The sequence below is a fragment of the Lytechinus variegatus genome, chromosome 4, assembly GCF_018143015.1.
Source record: "Lytechinus variegatus isolate NC3 chromosome 4, Lvar_3.0, whole genome shotgun sequence".
In the NCBI taxonomy this organism is placed as follows: Eukaryota; Metazoa; Echinodermata; class Echinoidea; order Temnopleuroida; family Toxopneustidae; genus Lytechinus; species Lytechinus variegatus.
The window spans coordinates 47027802-47054090 of NC_054743.1; the positions used below are offsets into that span (position 1 = coordinate 47027802).

The window sequence follows — 26289 nt, forward strand, 5'->3', positions numbered from 1 at the left end:
AAGCCGACGTACGACCGAAGGACCCGTAACAATAAAACATTCCTGTACTTGTTTAGGGGTTCATTTCAGGGAATATTACCAATAGTATCATTTTGTTTCCAATACTTGTTAAGGGTAGGCTTTCACACGCCAATACTTGTTAAGGGGTGCATTTTCAGAAAATGGAAATTACGTGTTTAGGGTGCTTTTCGAGACCCCCATGGTCGCGCATGTCCACTCGTGAATGGAAGTGCCCCCCCCCCGTCCAGGTCTCAGGTAACGCGTGTGGTTACCCGTTAACCCTGTTACCTCCCCTTCCCAGGCCACTACACTGCACATCCACAGGCTTAGGAAGATTTAACATTCCCCCACGGCCGGTGGTCCAGGGGCAAAACTTGCACCAGTTGGAGTCAAGGATTCGCCAGAGGGCTTCTACACTCTTTGAAAGAGAGGCCATTGCCGGGGGTAAAATCCTTTTTTTAAATACCCATTGGCATTGACTAGTGAGTCCAGTGGTAAAGCCCTGATCCCCCTCCCCCCCCCCAAAAAAAAGGTTTTACTGCATTTACTTTTTTGTGGGGTATGCCTATATGAAATCCTGGCGGTGGAGTTAGAGGGAGCCCTCCCCCTCCCCACATGCTAGATAGCCGGGATTTTACAGCAAAAGGGAGCCTTGAGGCTCCATTGGGTCGATGGGGATAAGCCCAACGAAGCTTTAGGTTTACTGTGTTGTGGGGTTATATAATAGGGCCTATGGGTCGATCCACAGCTTGTTATGGGTCATTGAACCCTGGGGGAGGGGGCACCGTGAGCCCTTAACTAGGGTCGAATGCATCACTTTTATATGGGATTAGCCTATATAAAAACCTAGGGGTGGAGCCCCCTACACCCCCAAGCCATCCGGGTTTAAAAATATTTGTGGTAATTAACAGCCCCCACCCCCCCCCCTCCCTTCCTATAGCCAATGCACCTGATCAACTTGAAGCCTAGTGGTACCAAGTCTCAGCTCAGGCTCTGATACCTAAGGCTAAGACTAGTTCTGGCTCAGTAGCCTACTAAGTAGGTCTAGCTAGCCAGCTAAGTCTAGCTGCTATTTAGGTCTATCTCTCAAACTTGACCCTCAGCTCAAGGGTATACCCACTCATTCAATGAACAAGGTTATAATATAACCTTGTTCTCGGTTATATCTCCATGTGTGGCAAAATAAGGGTGGCAATGTTTGGCTTATTTTTCTCTTTTTATTTGGGGAAAATGCTTAGTAATTTTCTTACACTGACATTATTCATTAAACCTATTATTAATACTACTTGGCTCTTATTTCAATTTGATTCTTTAAATCATGTTTTCCTAATTAAAAATAGAGAAAAAAAATTAAAAGACCCCGTACGTATTTTACCCTTTTAGTCAGTTCCTTAGACCCCCATTTCAGAGTTTTGTGAGGCACACCCCATCAAAAAATCATTTGAGTGCCCCCCCCCCCCCGGGCCTACCGAGATCGAGAAGACTCAATATAGTACCCAATATAAGTTCTCTACACCGTTCTTCCAAAACGAGTTCTCTTTGGCACCACATAATCACGTCTCTCTACGTAACGCGTACAACGCTATCAAATTACGCGCGCTACAGAATACGTCATTCATAATGAATATTCATTTCTAACTCCGGGCATTGGAATTCATTGCTTACCTTTGATAATTGCTCTCATCTAGCCGGCAGTGGAGTCACGTCCAACAAGACAGAAACCGTCTTGACAGGTTCAGGCTGACTTTTTTTTTGTTGTTGACTCCCAGTAGCCACATTTGGTGAGTAATTATTTTCTAAATAACGAAAAAATCTGTTACTTTACGCCCAATTTGTCTTGTCATTCTTGATTTGGTGAATGGTATCGTATACCTGTCTGATCCGACTTCGTGTCGATTTCCTCGTGCGGCGATTTACGTAGTGTACAATTTAAATTCGATTATCACGAAATCGGGATATCCCCATTCGATATGTGTGTAATAGAGTTGCATGTCCTGATAAACGCAATAGCCATATCAAAGAATTGGTTTTGCTATTTGCTATCAAAAACGTAGGATGGGGGGTCGGGTGTCCGGACACTATATTTTTGAAGCCTTTTTTGTCTTTGGATTACACTAAGATTAGAATAAGTATTCAATAGAGACCCAGTCAGCAATCTTTGATATTAGTTCACACTCGATACACTCGTCTCGAGCTCGAGCAAGAACAAAGGAAATGGTCCAGTGAATCTATTGTTCTGAACTTCTGGCTTAGTGCAAGGCTTGGTCACTCTATTGTTCTGGACCCGAGTGTAAATTTGAGTGTAAACTATGCTCAAAGATTGCTGACTGCCACTGTATTTGTAGTCATCTTCTATTTTGTTCTCAATGCAATAATTTCCTAACATTTTGTATGATGGGGTGTCCAAACTTCGCGCACTTTTCAAAAATATTCATCAGGCTTAATTTTGTCCACAAATTATTCATAATTTATACAAAACCAATTCAAGAAATAGTAACCACATTGACGGCAAGATCGTAAACTATAAAATCATGGACGAAAATGTAAAGTAGGTCACGGGGTTTCGCCGGTATCGCGATCTCAAAATTCTATTCCGATCGGCGAATGCGGGCTGTGCTGGAAAACCTTTCAGAAAAAGTGTGACCTAACTTCGCGCACCAAAGCTTTTGTGGAGATTTAAACAAAGACTCAAGCTCAAAAAGTGAAATATTTATATCAGATTGATGGCAAAATGCTATGGAATCGGTTAGTACCACATTCAACTCACATTTTTTATGATTTCTGCTTGTAAAATGGTGATATCGTGATGCTTGTTGCTTTCTTCAAAACGAGCGCTTACGGTGACAAATTTGCTGATCTTTTTCCAATATTTTCATGAATACTGGACTAATCCTAAAGAAACTTTCAGCGAAGGGTAATTTTAGGTCATTTTTCACATTGATGATGTCAGATTTTAAGGATATTGGCTAGTTTTGGAGATAATGACCGTCCGCGAAGTTTGGACACGCGCGAAGTTTGGACTCACTGCCATACTTGCTCAAACTTTGATTGTGTCTGATTCTTCCAAATGACTTTCCAAAATTGATTTCAAAATTGTCTGGACACACAACAACTGGGTATATGCACTTGTTCACTACTACCATCTGGCCTGTGGAGAATCTACAGGTAGGACTATGGTATGCCAATGCTGTATAGAGCACCCACTTTAAAAAATCATTAAAATATCACTTTTGTGACCAAAATTACTAATTTCAATATAGTTTTAATTTATTTATCATTAGTAATGTGGGAATAATTTTTGTATTCACCAGAGCGCTCAAAAACTTGAATTTTGGGCATATTTTTATGTACGCCCTCTATTGGTGGAAAGTAATATGGCAAGAAAATTTTCATTTTTTGATCTCTATTTTTAATTAAGAAAAAATGATATAAAGTATCAAATTTAAATAAGAGCCGAGTGGTATGAATTAACAGGTCTAATGGAAACTGTCAGTATAAAAAAATCAAGCATTTGCCCCAAAGAAAAAGAGAAAATAAGCCAAACATTGCCACCTTTATTTTGTCACACATGGAGATATAACTGAGAACAAGGTTATATTATAACCTTGTTCATTGAATGAGTGGGTATATGGTAAGCGTATGTAACTAAGGTCACCCAAGTAGACCAAAAGCTTTGGTCTGTGGTTGTTCAGCTGAACTCTGTTGACTTCACAAACCAAATATAGAGACTGAAGATCTAGCACGATCTGTACAGGGGAAGTCAATGGCCATATGACATGTTTATGTACTAGTAAATTCGGATAAACAGGCAAGTAAAGTTGCGCTATAGACGAGGTAAGTCACTGTTTTTGTTCCTTTTAACTTGATTTTTCCCCATTTTGGGGCGATTAATGCCAAGAGGGAATATTCATTAGCATTTCGGTCACGTTTAATTTCAAAAGTTTGATTCATTAAATACAAAAAGAGCCCCGACCTTTGTAGGGGGATTTTGCATTGTGAGTCCCCTAATGATGGCTGCACGATAGTGAGCCGTCGGCCGTCTGTGTACGAGGAGAAATAAAAAAAAAATCAAAAACTCCTCGAAACAGACGGCTGCCAGCTGTCTACACCCAAGCTGGGAGAAAATCTCCCATATTGGAGACTTGCTTTGCAAAAGAAATAACGCCAACAAAGGTATAATTTTTTCCACCCAAAATTTTGACTCGCTGAGCCAGCCCTGAAGCCCATTTGTTTGAACTTTAATGTGTGAATGACACCAAAAATCCTTATAAAAACAAAAGTAGATGGTGAATTTTTAAAGTAGATGGTGAAAAGGGGTTATTTTTCATGAGGAATATGCTTATCACATTTTTATTTGCGGCCAAGCGCAAGCTAATCCTTTTACAGCAAATGTAAACAAAGGAAATTGTTCTCCCAAATTGGAGACTGTCTCTGAAATTGGATACCCAAATTCTTCACAAAATTCTGTGATATTAGAGATAATCTGTAGGTGGTTTCAAACCGCCTCGATCACAAGAATCCCCGTTAAATTACGAGAACTTTTTTAGGCTGAAAAATACCCATTAATTATTCCTGCATTCAAACCGCCCTGAAACATACCCTTCGGGACAAGTTCCTGAAGTTACGAGCATGCGCAGTATTGTCTGATAAGCAGGCAAGGCGCGAGATTCAAAATCACTAGCCCAACAGCCACCCACGGCAACGCACCCAACAAGACGCTGGGCCAAAAGTTCCCGTAATTTGCTTTCACATCGCCAAAATACCTGGGACCTTGGAAAAATCCCAGCGAAAGTTCTCGTAATTTCGCCAAGTACCTACTATTTAGCGGGTATTTTCTTTCGGAGAAATTACGCGTAGTTTGCTTTCACATTACCAAAATACCTGGTATTTTCTAATCGGGGTAAATTTCCCGATCAGAGAATTCCTGGAACTGACGAACTTCGAGGCGGTCTGAAACCACCTTCTCTCATGAAAGACAGTCTCCGATATTGGCCGTGCACCTCTACTGCCAAGTTTCCCTCTTCTCTTGGCACATGTGTAGTAAAAAAAGATTAAGGAGAATTTTCTCAAGCCTAGGCCCTGTCAGAGGCGCTGGTCAGAAAATTGGGATCGTCCTAGTTTGTAGGGACTGCCTCGGTTTTCAAAGATTTCTCCACTCATGATAAAAGAAATCTCTGAAAGTTCATTCACCTGTCAAGTGCCGACATCATTTGAGTGCGCTAGTCAATGTAAACATATCAGGTTTCATCACAAGATTATTGGAAGAAGACAAGTTGTGAACAATAGACAGTAAAATTGGGGGGGGGGGGGGATTGAGGTCACAGCACTCTCAATCCCTGTAATTGCTGTCTATGTCCCGCAGGGGTAAGTGAGAAAAAAACTGTCCCCATATTAACAAGCACAATCTCAGTTTATGAAGACATGATTTGTCCTGGTTTATGAGGATATCCTTGATTTCTGGGACAATCCTAACTTTTGGACCAGTGCCTCTACTGGCACTGCTAGTAGTAGGGTGTCCACTGCATCAGTGCATGTGCTACACTAAACCTAGGGTGCTTTGCGGGCCGGAGCCCAGGGGAGCGTTTCATCAACATTTTTGTCCGACAAGTTGTCAGATCTGACAACTTTCCTTGACTCTGATTGGCTGTGGGGCACTGTTACTATGGTAACTGTCGGATAAAATGGTACTTGTCGGATAAAACGTCTGACAAGTCCTTTCATGAAACGCTCCCCAGGACTCGTCTCTCTAATACTAGGCAGACATGGGTATTCTTCAAAATGGGGTAGAATTGGTTGGGTCGCAATACCACTCCAAATAAATTGGGAAAAAATAAATTATGCACTTGTCTCGATTATATGGATGAAGGTCTGTTGTGACACAGAATCCTGACATCGAGGCACAAATTGGACCCTCAAAAAAAGGGAAAAGTAAGTTAGACCTCCATGTCGCGTTCGTTCTCGGTACTGATGGGCCATTTTGTTTTCAATTTTGATAGAAGTAGAACGAACATTACAGAACTTTTCCTCTTTTTGAGGGTCCAGTTTGTGCCTCAAAGTGCCTCGAAGTCTCCCATCATATGAAATATTTTAGGGCTAGATATATTATTTTGAACCTTCTCCATATTTTCAATTTCAGTGGGGGGGGGTACATATTGCCTTTTTTAATTTATAAAGTGAAATAAAACAAAAAATTGCACTTATAATGATTTATTCCAGCTTGAAAACATGATACATCTGTGTTTCGTAGCACAGAGGTTAGCGTTTAATCCCTAAGAGGAAATGACCAATCATGGTCATTGTATCACATTTTGTACAGTAAACTGAGCAGGAGCCAATCACAATTCTTTCAAATTAGCGATGAATCCCTATAAATCTTCATGTTAAAGGGCCCTGTTTGTGATGAATGAGTTTTATCGAATTACATGTAAGAAGAAAAATCAGCACCTGGGGCCTGTTTCCTAAAGGACTTGCAAATGTTTTAACTTTGCCATTATCATGGCAACTGCCATGGAAACCTCGATTGTGATTGGCTGCTAAACCCTGTTACCATGGTAGTTGCCAGTATGGCAAAGTTACAACAGTTGAAAGTCCTTCATGAAACGGGGCCCCAGGTCAGTCTGATATTCATGTACGCAACTTGCATAAATTTAGAGGAGAAAAGGGTGGATGTTAAATTGCCTTCATTCTGTGAGAGAGTTAAATTCCTGCATGGAAGCTCAAGTTGTGTTAAACACTCCTGTATGTACATGTATCTGGTATTCTCATTCAGGCTGTATTAGATAGGAATGGACTACGAATTCAAGCAGCAGACCTCTCAGGTGCGGGAGTCCGTGGAAGACCTCTTCGACTTCGAGGGGTGCAAAGTTGGCAGGGGAACTTACGGGCATGTCTACAAGGCCACCACCAAGAAAGAACCCAAGAAGGAATATGCCCTGAAGCAGATAGAAGGCACAGGAATATCCATGTCTGCATGTAGGGAAGTAGCTGTGAGTATAGTGCATCAGTTCGGGAGTTAGTATAGATAATGCATATCAGGGCAATAGGGAATTATAATGCACATCAGTCAAGGGCATGTATACAAATAATGCATATCAACGAGGATGTTATACAAATAATACATATCAAGGAGGGCATTACCATTCAAATAATGCACGTAAACGTGGGCATTATTAAATGTATACAAATAATGCACATCAACAAGGATGTTAATAATATACAAATAATGCGCATCAACATAGGCACTAGTATACAAATAATGCACAACAAGGGCATTAGTATACAAATGATACATGCACATGTGGCAGTCCTACATGTACATGTACTTGCATCAAGCGCAAGTCCCAAATAGGAGATCTTGATTTGTTGAAAATCATGTTGTTCGTGATTTTTAGAGTTGCGTTTCATTTGAACTCTTTCTGCATTGGCCACTAGGGAGGGCATACATGTATGTGCAATAGAATATACCATTGGCTTCCCGCAAGAAGGGACTTATCCATATTTTCTTTAAAAAAGCATGTCGTGAACTTTCTTTCTGGTACCATTCTCAAACCTCAATGTGACATCATTATGACGTAATGAGCAAAAACATTCCAACATGCTTTATGCACATACAGTAGATGCATCCTTTCTCTGGGAACTGGATTGCGCATTCACGTTAGTCTCTTTTCTCTGGGATCTTGATCAGTGGATTGCATATTTTTGCCCCTGGAAAAGGGCGTATGGTATTCATCCATAAGATAAGAAAGCGTTTAGCGTGTTTTAAATTAAATCACATAATATCAGTGATGAAAAAATCTTGCTTTGTCAGAAAGTTTGAGAATTAGGGCAGAAAATAATAGACTGTCTGCTAAAATCACAAAACAAGGTCAAAACATAATTTGGGTTTTCTTGAAAATGTACGTCTTGCACACTTGCGCGCAAAGTCCCTTCTTGCGGGAAGCCGACAATATAATATATACTATTCAAGTTGCTTTTGATACAATTCTAGCATGCTCAATGGGAAAGCCATGGATGTTTAACTTTGGGCTAGATTGAAGGTACCAAGAATAATTTCCGATTTTGATGACCGATCAAAAGTATAGTTTATTTGATGTGGATCCATGTTATATTTGACCCCCACCCTCTTTTTTGCATGATGAGGCTATGAAATTGTAAACCTTGATTTCCCCTCTTGCCATACATGTAATGTATCCAGGGGCCCGTTTCAAAAAGAGTTACAACTGTTGTAACTTTGGCATTATGACAACTACCATGGTAACCTTGATTTTGATTGGCTGTTGAGCCCTGTTGTCGTGGTAGTTGCCATAATGGCGAAGTTACAGCAGTTGTAACTCTTTATGAAACAGGCCCCTTGAGGTGGCAGTTGCTCCATCGACAATTGCTTTGCTATGAATTCCACTCACGAATGGCGTGACCAACATTAACATTGGATTAATGACACTATACCCTATCCTAAACTTAAAGCTTGTGTATAGTTTTGGTAAATCCACCAAAATGCACCTATCACTATTCCAATTCATTGCTAGCTAATATGAATGGATATGCCCTATAACAGTTATGATGTGGAGGAGATGAAATGAAAATGTGTTTTACAGGATAAATTTTGCGATTTTACATGGAAATTTAACTTGATCGGGTCACCCGATCAAATTAAAATATCTGTGTGTTTTTGTCTTTCAATTAAATCCTATTCCAAATCATAGAATGGGCTGAAACTTTCAAGATATGTTCTTTGTCTGTAACTTTTGGATATCTAATCACTAAATTTATAAGATAAGCTCTTGAATGCCCATTTTTTAAATTTAAAACAGGCATCGCCGAGAGAGGGCGCTATATATCCAAGATTTGAATATTTGAAATTTTTTCAGAGAAGTGCAGTTGGAAAAATATCTAACGGTCTCTACGCTTCAGTAAGACTGTCATATTAGATGATATTCGATTATCAATCACATTATTGACCCTTTACCAAAGCTATACACAGGCTTTAACATAAAACCCTATTGCAACCCTAATCCTAACTCGACATCTTAGACCAGTCCAGGAACTAGATTCTTCCCTCTTTATCTTTCTTTCCTAGTTACTCAGGGAATTACGTCATCCGAATGTGATCTGTCTACGAAGGGTCTTCCTCTCTCACAGCGATAGAAAGGTGTACCTGCTCTGTGACTTCTCAGAACATGACCTATGGGTAAGTGATCACCACACCTGATTACACAGCACTTAGCAATCGCTTGTAAGGTTGATCTGAGCCCCGTCTTATAAAGAGTTACGATGATCCAATCAGTGTCAGAATTTTTTCTACAGGAAATTTGCAAAATGGCCTTTGTAAACAATGAGAACACACCAAATTGTCAAGAAATCAATGAATTTTTTTATATATCATATCTCGATTAAAAAAAATTAAACTCAGATTCATGAATGATAACAGATAATGGTCAATATAATAAATTGCAATTATCAACTCTTATGATTGATTACTAACTAAGGTTTGTGCACAGGAACCCTTGTCTGACTAACTTAAAGGGCAAGTCCATCCTGTCACTTTGTTTGTTGTAATAAAAGCAATGACATTCGATAGTGAAACGTCAATGAAAATTATTAAGGATTTTTTTTTATTTTATGCAGATTTACATTTTGATATTGCTCGCTTTCATGTTCCAACTCTTAAAGTAAAGGGCCTTTTTTAAATAGACCTATTCCAAAAAAAATGCATTGTATTTTGCAGTGGTAACACTCCGTCTGTTGGAAAAGACGCAAGTGTTGGTCCTGTGTAGTTGAGTCACAATGTACCTGTATGCATGTTAACACCATCACACTGTTCGTCAAAGAGTAGGGTGTTCAGCTGGACAGGTGTAGTGCTCCTGCCCATTCCTGGCAAAAGCTCAGTAGTACGATAATACACTTGCGGCCCATAACACGCAGCTTAGCCATGATCATAGAACATTTTTCTACGATTGATTGCATTGACTACAATGTACTATCAATGGTGAAAATAAAGCGTACGATCAATCGCTAACCTTTTTGTTTCGCGACCCAGAAGGTGGTAAGTATTCAGAGAGGAATGGATTTAGGTAACGTTTGAACTTTGGGTTTATGTTTGGTTTACTGCACTATGTTGATTTTCGATAGTTGTCGCAGGAGCAAATCTCATGGACCCATCTGGGGAGTGTTTCATCAACATTTTCATCCGACAAGTTGTCAGATCTGACATCTTTCTCTGATGTTGATTGGCTGAGAGGTACTGTTTCTATGGTAACTGTCGGATAAAATGGGACTTGTTGGATAAAACGTCCGACAAGTCCTTTCATGAAATGCCCCCCTGAACCAGCCTTTGTTCTTTTCTATTTTCCCCTCTGTTGTTGGTGTAGCATATCATCAAGTACCATCGGGCAAACAAAGCAAGCAAGAAGGGTCCTACATCAGTGCCGCCCATCATGGTCAAGTCTCTCCTCTATCAGATCCTAGACGGAATCCATTATCTTCATTCTAACTGGGTGTTACATCGGGATCTTGTAAGTTTACACAATCTTGGGAGTGTGTCATGATGATGATAATAATAATAACAATAGGCATTTATATAGTGCCATCTATCTATAAATATTCTATTCCGAGGCGCGTTGTTATTATTATTCAAGGACTTAATCCTGCCGGGTACCCATTCACCTCACCTGGGTCGAGTGCAGCACAACGTGGATAAATTTCTTGCTGAAGGAAATTCCGCCATGGCTGGGATTCGAACCCACGACCCTCTGTTTCAAAGTCAGAAGGCTTATCCACTGGGCCACAACGATAAGGATTCTTTACAGAATCCATTATCTTCATTCTTACTGGGTGTTCCATCGGGATCTTGTAAGTTTACACAACTGGGAAGTGTGTCATAATGATAATGACGATAATGATTCTTGACAGAATCAATCATCTTCAATTTAACTGGGTGTTACAATGGATCTTGTAAGTTTACACAAACTGGGGAGTGTTTCATAATAATGATGATGATGATAATGACGATAATGATTCTTGATGGAATCCATCATGTTCATTCTCACTGGGTGTTACATCGCGATCTTGTAAGTTTTGTACAACTGGGGATTGTTTCATAATGATGATGATGATAAAGATAATGATTCTTGACAGAATTTATTATCTTCATTTAAACTGGGTGTTGGATCGGGATCTTGCAAGTTTGCACAACTGGGGAGTGTTTTCGTAATCATAATGATGATGATAATGATTCTTTACCGAATCTATTACCTTAATTCTAACTGAGTGTTACATGTATGTCAGGATCTTGTAAGATTGCACAACTTTGGGCGTTTCGTAACAATTTGATGATGATAATAAACTTTAAGTTTAGGTTTAAAAATCTATAGTTCTCCTTTTTAAGAAGTGTATATTTTTTAATCTTCATATTTTTTGTACTTTGATGACATGCCCCAAACATATGGACAAGCAGGCATTCTTAACAAATTTTAAACAATTTTGTAAAATTGTTCTTTGAAATATGAGCAACCTCCTCCCCCATTTTCATCCCTGACTCTGTTATGTTTAAATTCTTTGTAAAATTTAATGAATAATTTCTCATTATTGACAGAAACCAGCTAATATTCTTGTAATGGGTGAAGGTCCCGAGAGGGGAAGAGTAAAAATAGGTAAGAATGACGTAGTTATAGAAATGTACAATGCTAACAGAATTTTGACATTTTCTGCTTTCCATAGTTTTTGGAGTACGGGCCACTAAATTAGCTTGTGATTAGCAAGAAAATGAATTACATGTAGGTTTGATTCCTACATTGATGATTGCATTATTGAATCTGCCACAATCAAATCTGTTCGGACTGGTCACTACAGAAATACATGTATAATTGGTTGCAGTGAAATTTACATGTAACTTCAAACACATGGTTTGCATGGTCTGACTAGGAAAAGCACTTCCACTTTACACCATGTCTAAGTTTGTGCAACTTGTGAATCGATATTACATCCCAATTTGTGTGATGATTCTGTTATTGAAATGGAATATGACAATCTGTATGACAAGTTGACAACCATCTCTTTTCAGCAGACATCGGATTTGCACAGTTACGTGAATTTAACTCGCCTCTCCAACCTCTACATGTAGCTTACCTTGACCCGTTGGAACTTTTCCATAGACTACACTGCTCATAAAGACAGCTTTTCTTGACCTCATGGGTGGTCCTTTTAGGTTTCACTGTACAATAATCACTTTATGACCATCTTCTCTTTCCAGCTGACATGGGTTTTGCAAGGTTATTCAACTCGCCTCTCAAACCCCTAGCCGACCTTGACCCCGTGGTGGTGACCTTCTGGTACAGAGCACCAGAGCTTCTACTAGGGGCCAGGCACTACACAAAAGCAATAGGTAACAGTCCCATGTACCCGTTTCTGTGTTGTTTCCCCTATTGTCTTGAATGGACTTCTCTATTAATGTCTACCTACGTAATTGCTAACCTTGATCTTGTGGTGACCGTCTGGTACAGAACGCCTAGCTTCTACTAGGGACCAGGCATTGCACAAAAGTAATAGGTAACAGTCCTATGTAAATCTGTTGAATTGAATTGAATTTATTTCCGTTAAAAACAGATAACAATACATATAAAATTATACATATGGATTGGTAAATACAAAATGGGAGGATGGCCCTACTCAGCAGCATCAATCATGGTGCTGCTGGTCTACCGAGGGGTCCTCATATAGCATTAAAGAAAATTACACAAATATAAATTATGCAATATATAAAAATAACATACCAAAACAATAAGAAATAAAACTAATCGGTCATAACATCTAGCCCCCCACCCCCCTACATTAACACACCCTACATTTCAATGCATAGGAATTGAGCAACAGAGAATAATGTACAGTCAGACCCAATTTGAGATATGGTTATTAACTACATTGTTAAATGAGCTATAAGAAGCAGAACATTTAGTATCACGTGGTAATTCATTGTGTTGTTTTTATTATAGTCTTGCATGAACCTCTGTTTTTAATGTGCAGATGCTTTCTATGTGAAAGTAAAGATATAATAACGAAATACAAGTTTACAAATAATATTTGCAAACTTGTATTTTGTTGATCGAAAGGATGACTCTAATGCATAACTTAACAATTGATTGAATCTGATACGTTACAGGGCACTAATGTTTGTGTAATGTTGATGCAGATGATGATACACTATTCTGTATTTTAGGTGTATAAAATATGATACATGTATTCTGCATTTTGATAAAGATTTTTATGATGACGTTGCATAAAAAGCGTAATCTTGTTTTCTTTGATCTCCTTTATAGATATATGGGCTATAGGCTGTATATTTGCAGAGTTACTTACTTCTGAACCCATCTTCCACTGCCGTCAAGAAGATATTAAAACCAGCAACCCTTATCATCACGATCAACTAGACAGAATATTCAATGTCATGGGCTTCCCACAAGGTAAAGTTACTGTACCTTTCTTATTCATTGATGAAATTATACATGTATGTTTATTCACTTATTCATTTATTTATTCATTTATTTATTTGTTTATTCATTTATTTGTTTATTTATTTACTTCTTTGTTATTTCTTCTATTATTTTTCATACCTTTTTTTATTAACTTACTATTTTAATTTATGGTAATTTATTTCATTTACCATTCCTCTACCGTCAATTGTTAGTTGATGGAGGCATTGGCCCATATTCTAAAATGCAGTTGAAGTTAGAACACATATTTTCCTAATTGTGGTGAAAACATGCGTACATGTTTCTTGTATATACATACTACCCAGACTGCTAAGAATGATTTGAGTGTCAAATGAGCTGATGATTTATGTCTTAATCAGCTATCCATAGCTACTCGAACACCAGAGAATGCACCATGCTAACATACAATGCTACGATCATTTTTGTTTTGTCTTGCCTGAATAGCAGAGCGAGACTACGTGTATAGGGGCCGCTTTTCTGACGTCAGCAATGGCTGCGGCGTCGTCAACATCAAATCTTAACCAAATATTAAGTTCTTAAAATGTCATCATAACTTAGCAAGTTTATTGGCCTAGTTCATGAAGCTTGGACATAAGGGTAATGAACTATTAATCAACACCCTCCCTGAGTTTCAGGTCACATGACCAAGGTCAACATCATTTAAAGTCAATGAACTTAGATTATGTTGGAAGAATCAAAACTAAATCTTAACCAAGGTCAAGTTTTTTTAAATATCACAACTCTGAAAGTACAAATGTATATGGATCTAGTTCATGAAACTTGGACAGAAGAATAATCAAGCATCAGTGAACATCTTGCATGAGTTTTGTTGAATTGCCATCATAACTTTGAAAGTTTATGGATCTAGTTCACACAGGGCATCATAGTTCTGAAGATATTTTGTTTGTATGATTAATGAAGGGCTTTTGACTATTGACATCAAACTCTTCCTAACTTTGCATTTGGACGCGGAGATGAACAGTGTGGATTTTTGGATTATTGGCTGAAATATCAATGATTACAGACTGAGGTCATTGTACATGTAGAGATTGCCTGTTCTTTGTGATAAATGCCTAGATGAGAAGAACAATGATTGAGGAACAATTGTATTCAAATGTTCTTGATAATACACATTTAATACATGTGAATTTCTTTTAAAAAAGTGTATTTTTTTTGTTTCAACAGAGAAAGATTGGGAGGATATCAAGAAAATGCCTGAACATGGTAATTTGATGAAAGATTTCAGGAGATCAAAGTGAGTAGTTAGTTCATCATTTAGGGTCAGAATATTATTATATAAGATTTCAGAAGATCAAAAGGAGTAGTTTGTCCATCATTTAGGGGTCAGAATATGAAATATAAGATTTCAGAAGATCAAAGTGAGTACTTTGTCCATCATTTAGGGGTCAGAATATGATTTATTTAAGATTTCAGAAGATCAAAGTGAGTAGTTTGTCAATCATTTTGGGTCAGAATATGAAATATAAGATTTCAGAAGATCAAAGTTAGTAGTTTGTCCATCATTTTGGGTCAGAATATGATTTATTTAAGATTTCAGAAGATCAAAATGAGTAGTTTGTCCATCATTTAGGGTCAGAATATGATTTGTTTAAGATTTCAGAAGATCAGAGTGAGTAGTTTGTCCATCATTTAGGGTCAGAATATGATTTATTTAAGATTTCAGAAGATCAAAGTGAGTAGTTTGTCCATCATTTAGGGTCAGAATATGATTTATTTAAGTTTTTAGAGGATCAAAGTGAGTAGTTTGTCCATCATTTAGGGTCAGAATATGTTTTATTTAAGATTTCAGAAGATCAAAGTGAGTAGTTTGTCCATCATTTAGGGGAATTTAGGGGAATGAAAGGAATCATTTTTTCGTCTTATTTCTTTGAAAGGAAAATAATATTCATACACACATTGTTGTAGTATTGGAAGTTTTTTTCTGATGTAAGCTATACTTGCGCATTGGATCTTTTCCCCCCAACCTATATAAACTAAAAAAAAAAATCACAATTATTTAGGGTGTACAACCATCTGGCTGAATGTAATAGCTGGATCAGGGAAAAAATATACAATGGGGCTCACAGCTATTCTCCCCTGTCCTTTCACTCTCTGCCTCTCTTCTCCCTTCTCTCCCTCTCTTCTCCCTTCTCTCCCTCACTTGCTCCACTCCCACATCTTTCATATATTTTTTAATCTCTCCCTCTCTCTCTCTCTCTTCCCTTTCTCTATTACAGTTATGCCAGCTGCTGTTTGCCTAAATACATGGACAAACACAAGGTGCCCAAGGACAGCAAAGCATTCCAGTTGGTGAGTGGTCGTACTGATTCTACGTGGAATTTCATCAATAGGTTGTACTTGCTTTTATAGTGCTTTAACACTTAACACTTTTATAGTGCTTTGACAGGAGCCCGTGGCAGAAGAGTTGCGTTCAAACGCAACTGTAAAAATCTTGCGCAACTTTTATTTTCAGCCAATGAGGCACCCGTATTCGGGACTTGCGCTTGATATTTTGACTTGCGTTATTATTGAAGGATTTTATTAAAATTATCCATTCTCGCAGTCCAAAGACTGAATTGCAATGGTTACAATGTATGTACAAGATAAAATAACTAATTCAATTAAACATTTGGTTCGAGAAATAAATAGTAAATGAAATAGTTACATGCATGAATAATTGAAAGTAGTACTGTTTGAAACGATTATTAATGATAAATAAAAGTGTATTCACTGGGAATAACAATGCAATCTAGGAAGTATGATATTACTCAAAAGTTATTAAACTTGAATATTATACAAGAATGCTTTATTTTGAAATTGGTTGTTTGTATATTGATATTGCACAGGTTTAAAATGAAATTGAATGATCTGGGTTAATATATGGTAAAAATAAAATCAAACTAAAGTCATGCAATCTCTACACAAATTGTGGTCAAATTAAAACAATTCATGATTAAACGTAATAAATTATAAATCATACTAATTCGGTAATTAACCAAAATATGCAAATTGGGAATATATCGCGTAAAACATTTTGAGAAACGTTTAAACGTAACTCTTTCTGCAACATCCCCCTGATGTCTCTAAGCTCATTAATGCAGCATAATTACCTTGGGTGTAGCAGAGCAGCTGTTATGCAAGGAATACATTCTTACCAGGTACCCATTTGATGACATGACTTAAGCTCCTGCAACCTTTGCTCCGGTCTTAATTATCTCAGAGGGCATAGGGTTGAAGTTAGGATTGTGATAGATTTTTTTTTATTCAGAATATTTTTTGTACAATATTGAGATTTAGTTAAATTTATTGTTTAAACTATGATAATGACATTTTTGGGGGCTAACCTCGATTAGCATCTTGCTATTATAATAATAATAATATAGGATATTTATATTGCGCACATATCCCCCTTGTTAGGTGCTCAAGGCGCTCGCTCCTACATTACCCGGCTAAGCTAGGCGTTCATAGCGCACACAGCTTCTTAAGGAATTACTTCCTACCGGTACCCATTTACCTCACCTGGGTTGAGTGCAGCACATTGTGGATCAGTTTCTTGCTGAAGGAAATTACACGATGGCTGGGGCCTATTATGTTAGCTCCAATTACCAAATGTTTTGTTTATATGTGATATACTATTGTAATTGTACCTGACAGTGATATTTGGTTATAAAATTCAATTCAATTCAATTTATTTAGTTTTGGAGATTAAGATCTATGTTTTGTGCAGATTTTCAATCGGAGCAATTGTTGCCAGAGCAAGTGCCATGGAACCACCCATTCACCTCACCTGGGTTGAGTGCAGCAAAATGTGAATCAGTTTCTTGCTGTAGGAAAACATGCCATGGCTTGGAATTGCACCCACGTCCCTCAGATTGAAAGATGAGAGTCGCAACCACTAGACCAAAATGCCCCGATTTGATTAAACAGTGAAACCTACTCAAGTTTAATAGTACTATAGTTGTATAGCATTTATGAAGTGCTGTTAATATAATATGGCATTTATGAGGTGCTGATTACCCATTTGCCATGGTGTACTATGGACAAGTATTTTGTCCGGCTTTAGCTCAGGCTGCTGAAGGCACTTAGTGCATTCAAGGTATCATGTACACAGTCATCCCACCAAGGTGGAGTGATTTGAATAATAATGTCCACTTCTAAGAACTGAATGTCATCATCAGTAGTACTCTTATTGTAAGGTTTCAGGGTGCTATACATGTACACGTATACTGCAGCGATCATCCACATACAGTATATATTCATTACACATATTATATGCATTGGCATCGTGGTCTAGTGGTTATGATGCTCTTCTTTTAATCTGATGGGCGTGGGTTTGATTCCAAGCCATGACATGGTTTCCTTCAGCAAGAAATTTACACACATTGTGCTGCGCTCAACCCAGGTTAGGTGAAAGGGTACCTAGTAGGAATTTATTCCTTGAAATGCACTATATAAGCAAGTACAATGTACATGTATAATATAATTATAATAAGTGTACCCATTTGCCAGACAGTTTTGTATTTTGCTACATAGAGTACGTGGAAAATCTACATGTATTTCAGTTGAGTATTGTAATACACTGGCACAAAATGCTTTGGGCATGGAGTGAATGTCACTTTCTGAATAAAAGTAGGAAAACTGACTATTGTACACATCTTGGTCAAACAAAAGCACATTTTTTGTTTTAAATGCGTCAATTTTCATATATTTTTCTTCTTTGCTATCCTTGATGATATGGGCACGCCGTGGTCTAGTGGTTCAGACTCTCGCCTTTCAAACAGGGGGTGATTGGTTCTAATCCTAGCCATGGTGTGTTTTCCTTGAGTGAGAAATTTATCCACACTGTGCTGCACTCGACCCAGGTGAGCTGAAAGCGGGTACCCGGCAGGATTAATTCCTTTCATGCACAGCACCGGTGATGGTAGCTTGAGCTAAAGCAGGGGTAATAATAGCAGTGTTTTGTATTCTCAGGCAAAAAGCGCTTTATAAAAACCAGATATTATTACTATTTACTTTGAAAATATTATAATGCCTCTGAAGATAGTGGCGATATTCATAATTTTTGAAAAAAAGTTGATGTATCCCTCTAATAATTAATACTTTTCAGTTTTCGAATCCCTCTAATGATGAATAATTTCAGTTATCGAAGCTTCTTACCATGGACCCCACCAAAAGGATGACATCGGAGCAAGCTATGGAAGACCAGTACTTCAAAGAACAACCACAACACACGGCAGAGTAGGTTTTTAGATAATAGTGATGGTTATAATGAGAATGATGAGGAGGAGGATGATGATGATTATGATGATCATGACAAGGGTGATGATGTTAAGGAAGATGATGATGATGAGGAGGAAGATGATGATTGTGATAATGATAGTGATGACGATGGTAAGGATGATGATAATGATGATGATGGCTAATGATGATGATGTTGAGGATGGAGGGGGAGGAGGATGTTGATGGTGCTGCTGCTGATGCTGAAGATGATGATGAGGATGATGATGATCATTATGAGGGTGATGAGGGTAATGGTGATGATGATGATGATGTTGATGACAGTGATTGTTTGTGAGGGGGGGGGGGTAAGGAGAGGAGAAAGGATAGGATTAGGAGGAGGAAGAATAAGAGGTAGAGCATGCAGAATAAGAGGTAGAGGATACATTGTGTATGACAAAATGGTTTGTGAAAGTCAAATTTATCCATGAATTTCTAGAAGCATGTAAATATTGGTATACATGTACTTTGACCAATAACACCAACTGAAATGTCAATTAACAATGTTATCAATTATTTTTTCCCCTTTTCCTTGAACATTTCAAAGTGTGTTTGATGGGAAACCGATCCCTTACCCTAAAAGAGAATTTCTCACTGACGATGACAACGATGACAAGTCAGACAACAATAAGGTAAAAATAATGCTCTTATGCTTTTAATCTCTACTACAACCTATTTCATGAGAGTACACATGGGGTTTTGCATGTAAATATTATCGTGTAAATTTACCTGATAGATTTTTGTCTACATGTAGGTCTTAAGTAAATAATCCAGTGGTGCACTCGTAAAATTCGACAAGCTCTTTGTGTTTTTTGCCTTTTTTTATTTTTACATTTGTTTCCTCAATCACTGGTGCAAATAGTGGTGTTGAATTTGCATGACCAATTTGAAAAAAAGTTATAAATTGGAAATCAGTGCCTACAGCTTTTGTTTCTTTCACCCCTCAACTACATAAAAAATGTGTCTCAGTCATTGAATTCATTGCAGTTTGGAATTTAGAGAATGTCCAATGTATACAATTCATATTTTACATGCAAAGAGTTTCTTAAATCTAAAGTATGATATTCTTTAATGTTAATTATGAAAGCTTGAATACTTTGTTTATCAATATATTTGCTTATGCACTGCATATCACATTTACATGTATTGTTCTTATATACATGTTTATACACTGCATGTTTTTTTTTTAATTTAAAAACAAATCATTTTTTTTCAAAGCGGTGACGATGCATGCTTGCTAACAAATCAAAGGAATGAATGCAGCATTGCTATGTGTGGAAAAAAAAATTATTTTATGGAAATGAAAGTGAAATTGGTACTTTGGTTACTCTTGGCATTAGTTTGTACATGAAGGTTATCACATCGGAGTGTGATTCTAATTGACTGTACACAGAGAAGTGATCAGGGTCTTGTCAATGTTAGATTTACCATGAAAACTTCTAAATGTGTGTAAAATATGCAAAATATATATACATGTAGCTGGTACATAGTGTGTGACATCATAGACTCCCTCATTTGCATAGCACCAATAGTGTATGCATTCACTGCTTTGTGAATTTTAATGAAATTTAAAAAAAAGTGAAGTTATTTTCCATCTGAATTTGATGAAATTTGAGAGAGCCTTGCTCATAAGAATATATTGGAGGTACAGTCATGTGACATTTTGTAAACAGTGTTGTGACCCCCCTCCCCCCCCCTTTCCGGCCTTACACACTTCAACACCATTTGGCCTTACGTTTTTTGTGGTGGCATGAATTGGACTTGGTCGTATATTTCTTGTTCGGGCTCAGCCATTAACCTACAGGTAGAATGCACATGCTCCTACAACAATTGCAAATATAAATTCTTCCTTTCTTCAGAGGTACGGTACATGCACCATATATTTTGTGTACAGATATTTAATTGATGTACATACATGTACAATTGCTGATGTGGTTTACGGTACACCATGCGGAGTGTTATAGAAACAGTATCCACTGTTTCTATAACACTCCACATGGTGTACCGTAAACCACATCAGCAATTGTACATGCCACCATGCAAACCTTCAAACAACATACATGTACATGTAGGGAAGTTCGCGATGATTCAAATTCACAATTTACTTGCTGTCCTTATGGGTATACATGCAGTTATTTCTAGCAATTGTTGAGCATATGGATTCCGAAAGAAGTAGTCCTCTACAACGTCACCCAACGTTTTTAGTTGCAAACATGTACGTACATGTATCAGTTTACCCTCTAACAGAGCACTGCACATCTCATTAAACTTGTGTAGGGATTGATTTTGTACTTTTATTTCTTTCCACTTTTATTTCTTTCCACTCTTAGTCATGAATCATCCCCTTTTTGTAATAGAACACCCCTCATTTATATTCACCCTTTTCATCCTCACACAAGGTTCTTTTGTATTTATTCACTCCACCATCCTCCATACAGCTTTCTTCACTCCTCTCTCTCTCACTCTCCCTCTCCTTCCATCTCTCTCCTGATTGGTTATAATGTTAAGTTGATGCACTCAAGCTTTTAGGATAATTTGCATATAGTTTGAATATCTTTTGTTTGTATATATGAATATTCAGTTATACTTTGTTCCATTGATTTACATTTATATGAATATTGATTTTCCTTAAATAATTTGAATGGAATGTTGCTAGAATGCAACAAGGCTTTTGTACATTAAAAAACTGGGAGTTGGCCAGTAAGTTCTGAACATGATAGCATGTCTGCTGGGCTGTCTCTGTGCATGAAGAGTGCTAGGAATGAGAATTGATAAGAACCCTGTACTACACTTGCAAAGTTACGAAAAAAGTTACCTGTGCAGCTCTGACGTCACAAATTGTAGGTTTTCACATTTCTCACCCTTAAGCCCACACCGTAGTGTAGTATGGCATGATCCGTGTGAAAAATATTGCCATATTATTTGTTTGTCCTCGATATTCATACACTGTATTACCGTTCATTTCATGACCTTTGATATTCCTTGCCTTGTTTTGATAATAGCACACGTTCTTTTCGCAGAAGATTCCCGTTATTACTTTATGCACTTTTTCCCTCCTTTCCTGGTGTTCCTCCTCCATACCCCAAACCTCTTCTCATCTGCAGAAATCGTCCTCCAGCCGCAACTCTACCCACCGACAGCGTGTCGCTACCTCCATGGCGGGCTCCACCTCACAGCAAGGAAGTGTAGGTGGAACACTGGTTAATTTAATTATGGGGGCAGCGGGGGAATTATTCAATAATTCTTATTTCATGCCAAGGCCATAGCCTTGGGTGCCATTTTATTTGCATTAATGTCCCTCATTAGTGGCCTTGGAGAGCTGTTTGTGCCCATTTGTTTTTTTTTTCCCTTTTGTGCTGTTAAAATCAAGAAACATGTACCATAATAAAAGGGGCTTTGCCAGAGAAATATTGAAATTTATTGCCTCATAGTTTGTACTTCATGCAGTATATGTACATGTGTGAGGCTGCTGAATCTCTTTATTTTTTCATGATGGTGTGGTATAACTGACAGGGCTATTAAAGGTATTGTTTAACTTTGTGAGCAGCCGATTTAAACAATTCTCAAACCAAGATGAAACATGTGTACAAGTGCATGTATTAGAACTAATAAACACTGAAAACAACCATTATTGAGAATGAAAAGCTAAAACTACAAGGCAAACCCGATTTTGTAAATAGGCGTCTTATAGACACCTAAATAGTACACATAAGTGTATGGGATGAAATTAAGATGGTGTTTCCGGTCACTTTGTATTTCAATTTTTGAAGCACTAAATAATCATTTTCGAACGCAATTTTTTCTGGGCTTCATTTTTGGAACATATCACAGACACAGGTGACAAGTGTGACCTCGTTTTTTTTTTAAAAGTCAAACCAATGTAATGTTACCTGGTTAAAATTATGAAGTATGCAAAGATATAAAACAGTAAATGGGTAAATGGGAAGAAAAACGTTCATCCAATTAAGCCATTTTTTCACGAAGCAGTGCATGCTTTGCATTTCAAGCGGAGTAGAAAAAAATGCTAACAAAATGCCATTTCAATTTTTATATGGGTGTTACATTCGCTTCAAGAGAAAACTATAAATCTATCATTATTTAATTTGCAAATACCTACATGTATGTTAATGTAAGGCTTTCTAATGCATCCCGTTTTGATTTTACATCGATGGCTTGTACATGTACACTGAGGAAAATTGTTTGAACTACATCAAAAGTTGATTTATTTTGCTCATTGCTCCATTTTGCTAATTGGTACACGCTATTCTTTTGCACTGCCATCATTGAACACACTGGCCCGTATTCTGAACTGGGGTTTAACTTAAACCCTGGTTTAAAGTTGTGGTTTAACTATGGAGCGCCAATTGGGGCACAAATCCTTACATCACACATCCAATTTATAAACTCATTTGACACTCGAATTATCCATAATTGTCTGTGAATGATATCTGAAGTATTTTCCTTCATAATGAATTCAAAAGGAAACAAAATGATAAACATATAAAGAAATAAATCATAAAAAGGATTTTAAAATTGTTGGCATCCCATAATTCTCGTACAGAGTTAGACCGTGGTCTAAGTTAAACCCGACTTCAGAATACGGGCCACTGTGTTTGCAATTGAGTGAATTGCATTGGAAAAAAAAGTGAAAATGTCATTTAGTGGAGTGTTGATAATTGGATGCTGTATTTTCACAAATGTACCATATAAGTAAATTGCTTGTACACCCACCCATCCATGTTTTTCACTTCTTTTTTTTTCATTTTGTGGTTGCACCTTTTTTTTCACAATTTTTTTTTACCAGTCTATTTTTATTTCCATATGAATTACTGGACTTTGTTTAATAATAAACAAAAAAGTGGTATGCAACAGGTATTGCGTCCGCATGCTTACGATAACAGCACATACATGTACAGAGAGAATTGGTCTTTGTTATTATTATTCTTATTATTATTATTATTATGACAACAAAAGACAGTACAATTTACAATATGAAAATGTGTAATTTTTGTGTGCACCAGACAAGAATTTTAATATTATTTCTCGGGCTGTAACTTCTGTATTCCGATTCAAAATATATTCAGTGAAAACTTTTTATGTAATAATCATTATTTCACATTGAGCTAGTGGAACATCAGATTAAGATTAATTTCTTGAAGAACGAAATATCCTTTTATATAAGGAAGTATTTTGGGATCAGTGTGTTAAAAAGTAAATTGAAAAAAAAGAAATTCTAATAAATTTTCAAGAATTCTTTTCTATAGCTGTCTTTCTTCATGTCTATGTCTGATTGTATCCCTCTGTCTCTTTTGTCTCTCTGTCTCTGTATAGTCATGGGTCTGTATGTCTCTCTTCTGTATCTGTTTCTCCTCTGTCTCCGTGTCTGTATGCTATTTCTCTATCTCTGCTTTTTCTTTCTATTTCTCTCTCCCTCTCTATCTTATCATGTATTGTTCTTTGTCATTTCTCTACATCCAAAGAGCATTTCATGAAACAAAGATTGACTCTCATTGACAGCTGTTATAAATTACCAAATTTCTTGCATCTGATTGGCTTAGAGCAAAATCAATCGGTGAAAACCACTGACAGCATATATTTGTTTGCGAAACACCCCCATTTTTTGCATTTCTCTTCTCGCAGACGGGGGGATCTTCAAGCCACGCCCAGGGAGCGAAGCGGCTGAGGGTAGCACCAACCAACACCTCCAGCCATGGGGGAGCTCAGGCAGGGATCATGCCCCAGGAATACCAGCAACAACAGGTGGGTGCTCAAGGATTGTTTTAGGGGCTTTTACACCAGGAATGGGGGGGGGGGGGTTGTTTCACAAAGAATTAAAGGGAAAGTTCACCCTGAAAAAAAGTTTATTGTAAAAGTAGCAGAAAAAATAAGAAAGAAATATTGCCGAAGGTTTTGAGAAAAATCCATCAAAGAATAAAAAACTTACATGTATAAGAATTTTAATTATTTGATCTGTGACGTCATCTTCATACATGGGGTAAAAAATATCAATGACATATAATTTTCTCAGAAAATTGACAATGTTTTTTTTACCGTACGTTTAGTATACCAATAGGCAAATCATTTCACACCCGTTTTTAAAGGGAAAACAAAAATAAGTCACCATGAGCCATTAAGAAAAATTGAAATTTAAAGCATTTTATATTACATAACTGTGGTGGTGGTGGTGATTTTTATACCTGATTGCTAAGAAAGCATGAATGCTTGTAAGCAAGCAACCAGAGGACCGATGGCTTAAGGTCCTCTCCGAAGGACCTGGTATAGAGGATTAGTGCCTTACCAAAGGGCACCAGCGCACCAAGTGGGAATCGAACCCGGGTCACCGGAATACGAATCCCCCGCTCTACTGACTGAGCTATCATGCCTCCTCGTAACTGTCTGTCAGTGCCCTTCTGAGCTTGATGTAGCGTCCCTGCCATGGCCCAAAGAAGCTCTGAATTTCTTGTCTTTCTTGATTTCACAGAGAATGTCTGGTTATCAAGGGGGTAACACGACACAAGGAGGGCAGTCTCAGAACAACAAACCTCAACAAGGAATGATGTACTCCTCATCCGGATCGCATCACTCCAATAAGATGCAGCACGGCCAGCACCACCAACATCAGCAGCAACAACAACAGCAGCAGCACCACCCGCAACATCATCAACCACACCATCAACATCAGCAACCGCATCATCAAGGACACAACCAACAACGGCATTATTGAAGTTAACTTTGAAGGCATCTGTAGAACACTAAATTTTTTTGTAACTTCTGAAGGTTTCCATGGTGAAGAAGAATAGTGTAGTAGGTTTCATGGTACACCATGCATCTTTCTTGGGCAATTGATGGTCCTAAAAAGGACCACCCAATCTTGACGTTTCGACAAGTGTGTTCTTGTCGTCCTCAGGAGAATTTTTTTCTCACTTGATTGATGGTGATGCTCTGCAAAATGGTGCAACACACAGAGGTTACCTTAAGAACAGCAGCAACAAAATCAACAACCTCATCATCAAGGACACACCCAACAATGGCATTATTGAAGTTATAGAAAACTTGATATTTTTTCTTGCTGTAGCTCTGCAAAATGGTACAACACGTGTATGCCTTCTTCAGAATAGCAGCAGCATCATCAACATCATCAAGACAACAACTATACCATCATAGATACAACAAACAAAAGCATTATTAATGTTAGCTTTGAAGGAATCAGTGCAAAGACAGTGATGTTTCTCTTAGGTTGGTGATGTTGCTCTCCAAAATGGTGCAATGCATGGAGGTCATCTTCAGAATAGCAGCAACATCATTAACAAAGATATCAGCTTCATTTCATATAGGAACTAGAAAATTCTAGACTGTTAGGAAACTTGAGGCCGGACATTATGGCCCGAATTCACAAAGGTGGTTTAAAAACCCACGGTTGAGTCCATGGTTTATGCAGATTTCCTGTATAAATTACGCTTAATTTAGCGCATATCGGGTGCGTGTATGAAACGTGTCCAATGATGATGCGCGCTTTTGTCTTAGTGCG

General features: G+C 37.7%; 1 protein-coding gene across 2 annotated transcripts; it reads left to right on the forward strand.

Annotated features, from left to right (window-relative positions):
- The first annotated feature begins 1671 nt into the window (after nucleotides 1-1671).
- Nucleotides 1672-26289, forward strand: LOC121414188 (cyclin-dependent kinase 8-like). 2 transcript variants are annotated; one of them, XM_041607261.1, is made up of 14 exons: nucleotides 1672-1781; nucleotides 6770-6986; nucleotides 9077-9187; nucleotides 10368-10511; nucleotides 11591-11648; nucleotides 12248-12379; nucleotides 13311-13454; nucleotides 14670-14739; nucleotides 15722-15794; nucleotides 18625-18722; nucleotides 19309-19393; nucleotides 21866-21946; nucleotides 24402-24521; nucleotides 25243-26286. In XM_041607261.1, exons 2-14 carry the CDS (start codon nucleotides 6786-6788, stop codon nucleotides 25483-25485), a joined length of 1560 nt encoding a protein of 519 aa, XP_041463195.1. In that variant the 5' UTR covers nucleotides 1672-1781; nucleotides 6770-6785; the 3' UTR covers nucleotides 25486-26286. The 2 variants fall into 2 exon arrangements, with proteins under 2 accessions (XP_041463195.1, XP_041463196.1); XM_041607262.1 differs by lacking the exon at nucleotides 21866-21946 and having other exon boundaries at nucleotides 25243-26289.

Coding starts and splice junctions, on each gene's coding strand:
- LOC121414188 (XM_041607261.1), top strand. CDS start 6,786: ATGGACTACGAATTCAAGCAGCAGACCTCTCAGGTGCGGGAGTCCGTG. Junction 15,795..18,624: donor ACAGCAAAGCATTCCAGTTG/GTGAGTGGTCGT, acceptor GAATAATTTCAG/TTATCGAAGCTTCTTACCAT. Junction 24,522..25,242: donor AGGAATACCAGCAACAACAG/GTGGGTGCTCAA, acceptor TTGATTTCACAG/AGAATGTCTGGTTATCAAGG.